General features: G+C 41.7%; 1 protein-coding gene across 1 annotated transcript in view; it reads right to left on the bottom strand.

The window, feature by feature from the left end:
* Positions 1 to 1,053: 1,053 nt before the first annotated feature.
* Positions 1,054 to 11,536, bottom strand: part of GLIPR2 (GLI pathogenesis related 2) — a 28,433-nt gene continuing 17,950 nt past the window's right edge. The window contains exons 3-5 of the mRNA XM_005240323.4: positions 11,418 to 11,521; positions 3,667 to 3,744; positions 1,054 to 2,621 (exon numbers count right to left, since the gene is read on the bottom strand). Of these exons, the coding sequence (XP_005240380.2) occupies positions 2,461 to 2,621; positions 3,667 to 3,744; positions 11,418 to 11,521 (343 nt within the window). The 3' untranslated portion in view covers positions 1,054 to 2,460. The remainder of the gene's footprint in view (positions 2,622 to 3,666; positions 3,745 to 11,417; positions 11,522 to 11,536) is intronic.

The following is an 11,536-nucleotide window of genomic DNA, read 5'->3' as shown; positions in this document are numbered from 1 at the left end:
CACATCAGCAATGTTACCATTCCCTTTCCATTTGGACTCCTACATACACCATGGTTTACTGTGCAGCCAGAGTTCATTTGCAGAAGGCATCAACATCATGATCTTGGGTCACGAAAAACACACTGTTTAAAACAAATTTTTACAATCATACAATCATACTTGCACTGACTCTACTGAGTAGAGTGCAAGAAATATGCATTAAGTCTATTTGAGTGGCTTTGTGTTTCTTCCATGTCCTAGTACCTCTGATGTCCCCTCAAAATACTCTGCCTAAAAAGCTCTGGAAGTGCAGTTGCCACTGTAATGTTAAACAAATATAACTACAAGCTTTGTTTTGTTTTGTTCTCTCTTTACCTACCTTCCCAGTTCTCTCTGACATTAAAATAAAACCTAGATGCCAGCAGAGAAAAATTCTGACTTGACTCACTCAACTAGCATATATACACTTTTACATCAACCATTCAAGAAATTACAGGGCAAATAGCAGCAATGTCATCAGGAAAACCTAGAATATTTTAATACCATTAGTTTATTTAGCATCAGCTTTTACCTTTATGTCAGTTGCAGCAAGACTGTTCTTTTTAGAAAGTCCTGTTTTCATTCTCAGGGGTGGTAATGCTCTGCACGTGAAACGTTAGCCTATTTGGAGCTGCAACATTTGTCAGCTGAAGGCTGAAGAGAGGAAGGCCCCAAGACTGCAGTTACTGAAACACACACATCTGAGTGGGAGCTGAGTGGGTATTCCTTACTAAGAACACTGAGAGAGGGAGCAGCAGAAATAACATACAAAGCAGGAGTTCAAGACAGAAAGAGGTACGCCTCTTCATCTTCAGCTTCAAGTGTTAGCTCAGTCTTTGCATAAAGGGATGATGCATGACTTGCTGTGCGATTTATCCTTTCTTAGAAGGTCTCTTCTTTCTTTCCTGGATTAGAGTACTTGCTGCTTTTATTTGCTCCATGTTGCAAAAGTAATAATGTCCTGTATTAATGTCCTGGAAATGAAATTTGGAGATTATTCCACAAAGACTCAAGTAACAGCAAAGACTTGAGTAATTCATATTCAAAAATATTTAATTTTCAGATGTTGATTATATGTGTTAAATTCTTGGTTACAGCAAGAAGATTGTAACATACAGCATCACAGTGACATATAATCAAGCCATAACAGTGCAGTTTATTACAACTGTGTAAACAAAAAGAAGTATTTCTGTAATGGCACTCTTCATGAACCAAATTCTGGCATATTGAATCTCAGCAGAAGTCAAAAGAAACATTTACAAAGAAAAGAAAACCCCAAATGGAAGCACAGCATATGAACCTGGCCAAAATGGCCCAATTCACAAGAGAAGAAAGTGTCTTTTGAATTTTTGCTTGCTTGCTTTTAAGGAAATTCAGTCTGAAGTTTTTCAAGGCATCAATCCAGCATGTGAAGTATTTTTACTATTGAATGTTACGAACAAAGAGTAAACGTCTTTTAATTATGACCATGTGAATACCTCTTACTGTGACATTATTAAAGGAGACAAGAGATGATTTGGGAGTGTTATTGTCTGTATAGCATGACACCTGAAGATATTCCTTAGGAAATAAAAATAAGTTGAGAAACAAAATCCAGCATGCTTTATCAAAGTAACTTTTTTGTGTGAAAATATCTAAGAGAAAAAGTAGTATTTTACTTTCTTGTAACAGAAGTAAACCATTTGATTATAAGACGATGTACATACTGTAAACTGTAAGATTGGGTTTGAACTTGACATACACTCATCTCAAATAGATTTTAAGTATTAGCACCTGAAATGTAACGCTAGGATTTAAACAATTTTAGTAGCTTTCAGGTCATGCATGCATTATGGTTTGCTTTATAGATAGAATTTTGCCAGCCATGTTTTAGTGTTCTGTGAGATCCTTTTAATAAAACCATGTAGGTCTGAATTCCACTACATTTTATATGTGTACCTTTCATATGGGAAGTTTTGCATATATTCCATGTGCAGAGAGAAGGCTCCAGAGTAGCAGGAGGTATAGATAGAGCAAAGTAGTTACAGTTATTAGAAAATACTGGAAAACTGGGACTACATGATGTACTTACAAGCTGGTATCTTCAGTTTACAGAAAGCTATAAATGTACTTGTTTAAAAAGAAAGACATCCAACATGTGCTTACTCACATGCTGACACAGAGTTCATGCAAACTATTAAAAAAAAAGTTACAGATTTTAACCTTCGGAAGTGCTGCATAGACTTCATCCTCAAATAAACTGAAGCCCCCTCAGAAACAACAGGGACCTAATGTGCAGATTGACTCAAGCAACATGTAATTGCTTCCTCTGTAATGAGAAGTGAACAGCAGTATCAAACAGGAAATTTCATTGAATCTTGTTTCATTTCAAACACTGTTAAGTCCAAATCCAGGTTCACTTGTCATTAAGCCATAGGACTACCTTTAAAAAAAAAAAAAAAGTTATTTTCTTGGAGGAAGGACATTTTCTTCATAATAGCCTGGATTTACTACGTTTCCAGCGGGATCATATCTAGCCACCACAAATGTTGAGCCATCACTAGCAGATGCTTTTCCAACTCCCATCTTTTTTGTATTCTTCCAAACCATTGCTGTGAAGTGACCTGAAGAAAGAGGAAGAAATATTTGCATTCATTTTAGGTACTAAATCTATAATATTCCCTTTAGCACATGAGAGGTGGGGAAAGAAAGAACAATACAATACTGTTCCTTTCTCTTAACAGGAGAACAAGCTAAGGACACGAAAAAGACCCTACATAAAGGATTTTATCTTGAAAAAGCCTTATCTGATCTGGGTCTACACTATTATTCCCATTTCCATGTCATATATGCAAAATAAGAATACCTAGTAGGAGAATCATGAAAGAGATAGTTTGATGAGTATCTGATAAAATTTGACAAAGACATCACATCACGGTCCTTACTCCCTGCAATATGAATAGCAGTTCGGCCAGTGACTGTTAGACATTTGCTTTAGCCATCTCATGCTCCCCCATGTGTCTGCACGTGCAACTGTTCACAATAACATTTTTTGAGGCTTCTGCCTAGCTGTAATAGTCCACTCTGCATTGTTCTGCTCTGCCAGTTGTTCCCTCTATGCATAGAAAAATCCCATCAAAGAAAGACATTATTTTCTTCATCTGAAACAAGCTCAGGCATATCTCTTGCTTGACCATCGTTCAAGGAAAAATGTTCTATGTTCATCCAACACCAGCGTGTCAATATGCAGTCACTGGCCTGTTCCTCGTCTCCAAATTATATCTGAAGTCATCTGTGTGATTGGAGTGATATAATTTGGTAAAATTCACATCAATGTAAACACCAGCATAATACATTTAATAAATACTTATATGATTCCAGTTTATATTTTCTACAAATTAATTTGCTTAAAAATAAGTTGCCTTTTAAAAACTTTGGAGTTGGAGGAAAAATGCAGTATTAAAGAACCCCACAACTTTTGCTTACTTCCTCATTTCTCAGTTGCCTTTTACCCTTCTGTCAGTTTCTAACATAAAACTTTGGGGAAAATCTAATTTTTTCCCCTAAGAAAAATAGGTAGATCTCTTAAAAATATCAAACAAGTTGGCTAGCCAATTTTTTAAAATAAAAGCTGCATTTTTGAAAAGACAGTGCCTGGTCTGAACTTACCTGTCCCAGAAGAAAACCCTGGGTTTTGAAAGCTGTAATTTTTTATTTCACTGTACCATCTGTCAGCCACATCCTTCCCTGAAAAAAAAAAGAAATCTGCTGTGGAATCATGACATAAACACAGAAGTGTAGCTCCCTTACAGCCCAGCCAGCAAGAACCTCTGTTAATAGCTGGCAAGGACTTCTAGAAATACTTAGAAAGTCTCTATAATTTAAAGAGGTTTTGAAATGTAGGTAACATGGTAGTACATGTATCTTACCAACTTTATTGTTTTTCAATAGCTGTTGCTACTCAGTTATTACAGACTCATAGAAGGAAAGCTTGGAAGAGACCTTTAAGATCATTGAGTCCAACCATTAGCCTAGCACTGCCAAGTCCACCACTAAACCATGTCCCTAAGCACCGCATCTACATGTCTTTTTAAATACCTCCAGGGATGGTGACTCAACCACTTTCCTGGGCAGCCTCTTCCAATGACTGACAACCCTTTCAGTGAATAAATTTTTCCTAATTTCCAATCTAAACCTCCTCTGCACAACTGGAGGCCATTTCCTCTTGTCCTGTCGCTTGTTACTGGGAGAAGAGACTGAACCCCCACCTGCCTACACCCTCCTTTCAGGTAGTTGTAGAGAGCAATAAGGTCTCCCCTGAGTCTCCTCCAAACTAAGCGACCCCAGTTCCCCCAGCAGCTCCTCAGAAGACTTGTGCTCCAGACCCTTCACCAGCTTCGCTGCCCTTCTCTGGACACGCTCCAGCACCTCAATGTCCCTCCTGCAGTGAGGGGCCCAGAACTGAACACGGGATTTGAGGTGGGGCCTCACCAGTGCCCAGTACAGGAGGACAATCACTGCCCTTGTCCTGCTGGCCACACTGTTTCAGATACAAGCCAGGATGCTATTGGCCTTCTTGGCCCCCTGGGCACACTGCTGGCTCGTGTTCAGCCAGCTGTCCACCAGCACCCCTGGGTCCTTTTCCCCCAGGCAGCTTTCCAGCCACTTTTCCTAATTTACTAAGTTACTAATTTGTTCAATACTTTTTGTTAAGCATCTCATGCCATCAGTGCCATCAGTGACTTGAGTTCTGCTTGACACAAGCACTGTCCATCAGTTTATCCACTGGAGTGCCAGGACCATGTGGCTGGCACAGCCTGGCTCAAAGCCTGGGCAGGCAACCCACAAAACACCTGTAGAACCATGTCGAATTCATCCTGTTCAAGGAAGATCTCTGCAGTAAGGTGCTCACCTATTAGGTCAGAGCTGGTGAAGACTACTATACTACCACCAACAGATCAGGAAACAGGACCATCCACCAGTTCTCTACTGTTAGATCTTAACAAGGCTGAAGTTAGGAAAATCTTCAGACAAGAGAGATGTGTGGCACAGCATTTGAATTGAGATGGGGCAGATACCCCTTTAGCCCTCAAATAAATGTCCTCAAAGAAACCATCTGGCAATTTAAGACATTGAGTTTACATTTTGTTCTGCCCAGAACCTTCTGTAACTTTCTTTCAGCCTGGAATATAATGAAGGCACATCTCCTTCATCTTGGATGAGTGCTCCTGTCATTAGGCTTCTACAAACAGCTTTCACGAGATCCTCCCTCTTGGAACATGTTTGAAAAGACTGAAGTGAGCCTTGCCAGATTTTATGAGCAAAAGGGCACAGGGGTCTTTTCTCCAGGGAGGCCTCCCACCTGTGGATGCAGGTGTATGAATATATCCTCTTACAGCTCCAGGCAAACCAAAGAAAAATGACCCTTCTGACATCCTCTAGTTTTCTGTGTTCTTCTCATCAGCATTTAATACTCCAAATTTCTAAGTGCATTCATTTTTAGGGGTTCTTACTAAGCACTACAGTCACTGTGAATGTCCACTTTGAGGCACTCTTAACTCAGGGTACTACAGATACCTCAAATACACATGCCTAGGAGCAGCTGCTGTGTGGAAGTCCTTGCATCCAGCACTGTCTCATCAAAGGCTTTCACTGACCACGGCTGTATGAGGACTGTGACTATGGCCAGTGATGTAGCACTACATGGCTGTGGGTCTTTAAGGTTGATATTTGCCAAAGAAATAATTCTTCCTCATTTTCTGTTGAGCAATTACAGAACCTGATAGAAAGGAGCAGATTCTGCTAATCTGCAGCGGGTCCCATGGAACAGGCACTCAGAGGGCAGGAGCTCAAACCAGAACTTGCAGATCCTGTGCACTCAAAAGTCAAATGTTACTTCTTTTCCATTACTGGTTGTTAGGAAATTCTTGTGTCAAACACAGGCAGGGGGGAAGGAGGCAGGTTTTTCCTTGAGCTACATCAATAATGAAATTTCTGCTTAGCATTCCAGGAGGTATAACGCAAGGCCGGTTGATTTCATAGCAAGCTGCCAACACTCTTAGGCCTACCGTCATGAAGAATGCTGGTCCCTGGTGAACTGTTGGCTGCAGAACAGCAATGACTCATGTTTTGCTATTTTGCAGCAAAAAGTCTTAAACTTGCACTGTTTAATGGTGTTAACATTTTTAAACTTCACCTTCTTATGAGTGCAGTCTGCTAAAAGGATGGCGTTGTTAGCCTGGCTGTCAGAGCCATCTCTTGAGAGGTTTGTGAACTGAAAGTAGTATGAACTTACCTATGCCGTGCTGCTTGTTACGAATAGTGCTCTCTTAGCAGAATCAATTCACATTTTCTACATAAAAAGGCAGCAAAACCTCTCTTGCTTCCCAGAGTAAATGTTTCCAGAATAAAAACAGGTTCCTTCTTTCCCTACTGTCCCTAAGCCAAACAACAAACCATGTATGTAGAGGAATGAAGGCAGTGAGTTGATGAACATTGATGATACACAGCTGTGGCCTTGCTACGTAGGCAGTGGGTTGACTGACATGGACAATGTGCAGCTGTAGCTGGTTCCTGCAAAGTGGTTAAATAGCTCTGAGGAGCATAGGAGGAGGGAGTTTAGATGTGGGAGGGGGTCTGGAGAAGGGAGACCCTAGATGTAGCAGAGACATGAAATAGGGTGGTCTGGCCTCTGGAGGATGGAGAAACAGCAGGGACAGTAGAATCTGACCCATGGTAAAGCCTTGTTGCAGCCTGCTAGTTTTGCTTGTGCTGTGACACGTGTAGACCTGTTTTATGGCTGAAGTCTGTAACATAAATATCTGTTCATTTGTTACTCACACTAAAGCAAAAATGAAGACTGAGAAAAGTGCAAAGACCAATCTTCACGCAATACAAGAGGAAAAGAAAACATACATAGTAAAAAAACCCCAAGCAAAACAAGCAGATCATCTTGTCCCCTCCTAGACTTCAAAACTATAAAGAGTTTAGATGTGTTTTGTGGTAAGCTGAGTGGAACAGAAGTACAGAATGTGACTGCAGACATATCAGGCCTTATGAAGAACATGTATTTTATGTGTATAAGTGCTTAAGTTACTAAACTATGTAAGTAGTGTTTTTACAGATGTAGGACTGCATTCCCACTGCTACCAGCGCTTCATTCCCTCTGTTAACATATCAGTGTGATGTAGTATAAAGAGCAGCTCAAGAGAAAGTCATCCCCACTGCTTACTGTAGCTCTAAGAAGTGTACCTATGCTCCATGTGACAAGAACTTTAAATCTCCATAATGGAAATATTGCAGGACACATGGAAGTTTTGACAAACACAGTATCTCTTCATAATTATTTTTTTAAAATTTAAAGAATACAATCGTGAAAATTTGGTAACTCTTTAATTCAAGGGAGACATCAATAGCATCAGGTAAGAATACCTCAATCGTGTACATGAAAGACAATGAGTATAGTTGGGCAGCACAATCTGTGATGTGTTAATTCCCAGACTTTGTAGATGAAAGCTTGCAACTTACTGCAGCCAGGCAGTGGAAGCCTAGAAGCTGATAGCTATGTTCCATTTTTCTTGCACAGGATCAGGTTATTATTATATGGCATTGCTGTCATCCTTCTTGTATTAAAAGAGTCATTGCATCACAGGATGTGAGAAATTAAAGACTAACTTGTTCCCGGCAAAAGAGAAGGTGACCAAAGGACTAGGCAACATTTGACAGACTCTTACTTGAAATCATGTTAAAGAAGTGTCCTGTAAGTGAAGGGAATGAATTATATCTGTCATATGCACCTCACAGGAGGTGTGTGGGGGGGGTGTCCTACATGGAAGTTATTGCCACGTGAGAAGACAGACAGGTACCTAGCGATTAAACACTCTCCTCTGAAATACTTCTCTTCTGATTCTTTGCCCCTTGGGGAGCTTAAAACAATACAGTCGTGGGACACGAGCCAAACCAGTGCCAAAAGTGACAGCTTATATACAGGGGACTAAGGAAAACCTGTTTTGAGCCCAGTGACCCCTGGGCTTCCAGAGAGAGAACAGCAGAGGAGTCAGCAGAGCATGGAGCCTACCTGCTTTGGCAGGAATTTGCATCCTCAGGCTTTCTGGTTCACAGGACTGACCACAGTATTTCCATTTCAGATTATTATGGAATAAGTGATGCAGTTATATTTAGTGTCCATGTCCCTTGCATTTCGATGTTTCATTGAAAGCAGCTCCCAGTCCCTGCAAAGCTCCCCCAGAACAGGGGCTGGTTGCTGTTCAAAATGCTTTTCAATCAGAAGAAAAGAACATGGAAAAGACATCTCACTCCCACCTCTCATTCCCAATAACAGCAGAAATGTCGGAACTTTACTTCTATCAAAAAGCATGAAGGTCTGTCCCACAGTCAGCGCTGCAGCTTCTCTTCTGTTGTTCCACTTGCAGAACCAATTAGTATAGTGCTGGGGTTTTTTTTGAAATATCCTTCCCGTTTGCATAGCTGTAAACCACATTCATAGTTGAGACACTTTCTCCACGGAAGCATAGTTTGACTCCACCCTTCTCCTAGCCATAGCTGATTGATGACCTGCTCAGTTAGACTTACTGGATGTTCGTTTCAGAACCGGCTGAATCTTGGTCTAATGAGTTTCATCAGTGCCGTGACTCTCTGGAGACATCTGCAGTGCATAAAAACTTGGTGCAACAGTCCTTGAATTAGTGTCCAAGTGTAGTTCTGCCCAAGACTAGGTCTAGAATCAGCATAGTGGTTTTATTTTATTTACCTAACATATGAGCTAGTTACGTGGCCATATTGACTGTGCCTCAAGCTGCCTCATATGGCCAGAGGATTGACAATGTGAGGTCAGTCCATACAGAGGACTAAAAGTCCTGGTGTAAAGTTCTGCTGATACCACTCTGAAGGACAGAGAGATAATAAGGGGCCACCGCGCATGAACAGGTCTCAGTACTTTTCCTCTGCTTCCAGCATTCCTCATATAGGTCCTTATTTTATTTTACTTTATTTAACAGTACTGTATAAGCCTGGTGTTACGACAGCAAGAGATGCATCAAGGCAGGCTCTCAGTCAGAATATGCTCCTCCTCCGGGGCTGGGGCAGAGGGTGTCTGTGCTGCTCTGGCCACTAGACCCCATTTGTAGGCAGACCCATGTTCATCCCGTAACAGATTTGGGTGATAACATACAGTGATTTTCTCTTACAAACTCTCTAGAGTTCATAAACTGCAGTGTTTTCACAGGCAACACAGCACATTCTTCACGACCACACCATCCATCCCAACCAGAATTTAGTCATCCAGTGCTTGCCTTCAGCCTCTCGACACATGAGAAATCAGATGAGACATCCTGAGAACCTGACATACCACAGCTGCCAAGACAGGCTGCGGTCTCTTCATTAGTGGCAGATGACAGCTCACTTATTTGAACACAAAGAGGAGGCTGCCATGGAGCAGTTCCTACAGGACTGCAAGGAGGAAACAGCTGTCAACTCTTTCTTGGATTACAGGAATAAATGTATTTCCAGCAACAGCTTTAGGCTATGTAACTCCAAAATCCTGAATACAATTCAAGGTATTCTTGTACAAGGAGAGGAGTCAAACTAGAAGGCTTTTATAGGTGAAAGCTTAAATCTTCTCTGAAACAAGAAATCACCTTCTGGCATTATTACAGAACTCAGTAAGAGCCAAAATAAACAACAGCATCACTTTTAGAGAGAATACAGAGTATGCTAGAGGTTTATTGAGTTTTGCTTTATCTGGGAAAGAAACCAGAAGATACTGCCTGCCTTTGTTAAGCCCTTGAATGGATGCCTTAATACAAATTTCAGCCTCATTGAGCAGGGTACAAATTAACTATCCAAAGGGAGCTATATGAGAAGAAGAGGAAGAATGAACCAGCTCCACAGAGATGAAGACTAAACCCAGACCAGAGAATAACTTTCTTTGAAGAACTAGTTTTCTCATTCCGGTACTTTGAATGATCCTGCTACATAGGAAATGTAGAAGTGTTTTACAGAACAGAAGAGGATGTAGCTTAATTTTCTCAGCAAGACATTCAGTCCTGTGGACAAAAAAATAACAAAAGAATTGCTTAAAACTGGAAAGTTATGTATGGAAACCATGCACTGAAGAAAACAAATGGGATCCAGAAAGAGACAGGCATTATATAATTTAGGGAAAAATTCATGTGTTTTGTTTCCAGCTCCCTAAGTGGGAACTCTGTGACTTTACAGGGAAAGGAGCACAGGCCATTAACACAAACAAGAAGGAAGAAGTAAGCTCAGTGAGTCATAGCTGCTATGCAAACTTTGCCATACATCTGGGTTTTCCCATGCTGCTCTGAACCCTTGCCTCAGACTCTTGCAATGGACAGAATGCCAAATATGAGTAGATCAAATTGTATTTTTCCACCCTGGGTTTCTTTTTCAGCATGAAAAAGTACCTACTGAGAAATAGAGTTAGCACTTGCAGAGGAACCGAGCAGCATCCCTGGGTCTAAAACTCACTTACTAAAATTTCCAGGTCCTTCCAACAGGGCCTCCAGCCTGTAGAAATGAGCTTCTGTCTCCCTGAGGCTGTGCTGGAAATTCCAGGGGTAGATGGGAATAAAGAAAGCAAGTGGTCACTTTTAATACATCCCACCTGCTGTCTCAGCAGGCTAAGGCATGAGCCCTGCCCACTGCAGAAGGCAGGAGGGAAGAACCTGCTGAACATGGCTCCAGTTGAGGACTCCCTGCAGGCTGTCAGCCCGGCCAAAATTCAGCTCCTCCAGCACCCAAACCAAAGGCTGCCAATTACGTGTTACATTTACGATCAGAAAATATATGGAGTATTTTTGTCTTCAAAAATGAAGGCATGAAAAGGGCTCAGAGACTGTTTGCTGACAGTGCGGAAGTGGCTAGATGGCTAACACATTAATTAGCCTCTGCCACATTGGTGTCCACCTCCTGGTTTTGCCCCCACCACTGAACTGCTGTGTAGCATGCAATGGCCATTTTTCCACTTTCCTCACCATAGCTGGCCTGTGGTCAGCCTTCTCTTCAGCTGGACAAACTAAGAATAAAGGTGAAGTTCGGGGGGGTTGACGGCTTCCTTCTCTCCTTCCGTGGATGTACAAGTAACATTCAAGACAGCTCCACAGCAGGGACATATGAAGCAGCCTAGCTGCCAAGTCCCACCTCCAAAGGGACACAGGACACTACCACAGTCCCTTAGCCCCTCTGTGCCTACACGTGCTTCTTGCTCTCAGTACATGTAGGTGACTGCAAACCATCATCCTGTACCCTGGGAGCCTGGGCTGGGCTGTGGCAGATGCATTTTTGGAGGAGTACTCTTGCAACCAGATGCTCTGAGCCCAAAGTACACAAGGCAAGCGATTTATCCAGTGTCTGTGAGACAGCAAGAGAAGAACGCTTACCTGTTTGGTCATAGGATGCCCATGCTAGGTTTTCTCCATATTTTCCGTTAGCAGATTCGGAGCTGTGTTTAAGGACCCTCGTGGTAGCCAGTTCTTCTGCATACCTAGCAAAGGAATCC

Source organism: Falco peregrinus, chromosome 3, assembly GCF_023634155.1.
Source record: "Falco peregrinus isolate bFalPer1 chromosome 3, bFalPer1.pri, whole genome shotgun sequence".
NCBI classification, from domain to species: Eukaryota; Metazoa; Chordata; class Aves; order Falconiformes; family Falconidae; genus Falco; species Falco peregrinus.
Note: the sequence above shows the minus strand (reverse complement) of the source record. Positions and strands in the feature narration are given on the sequence as shown.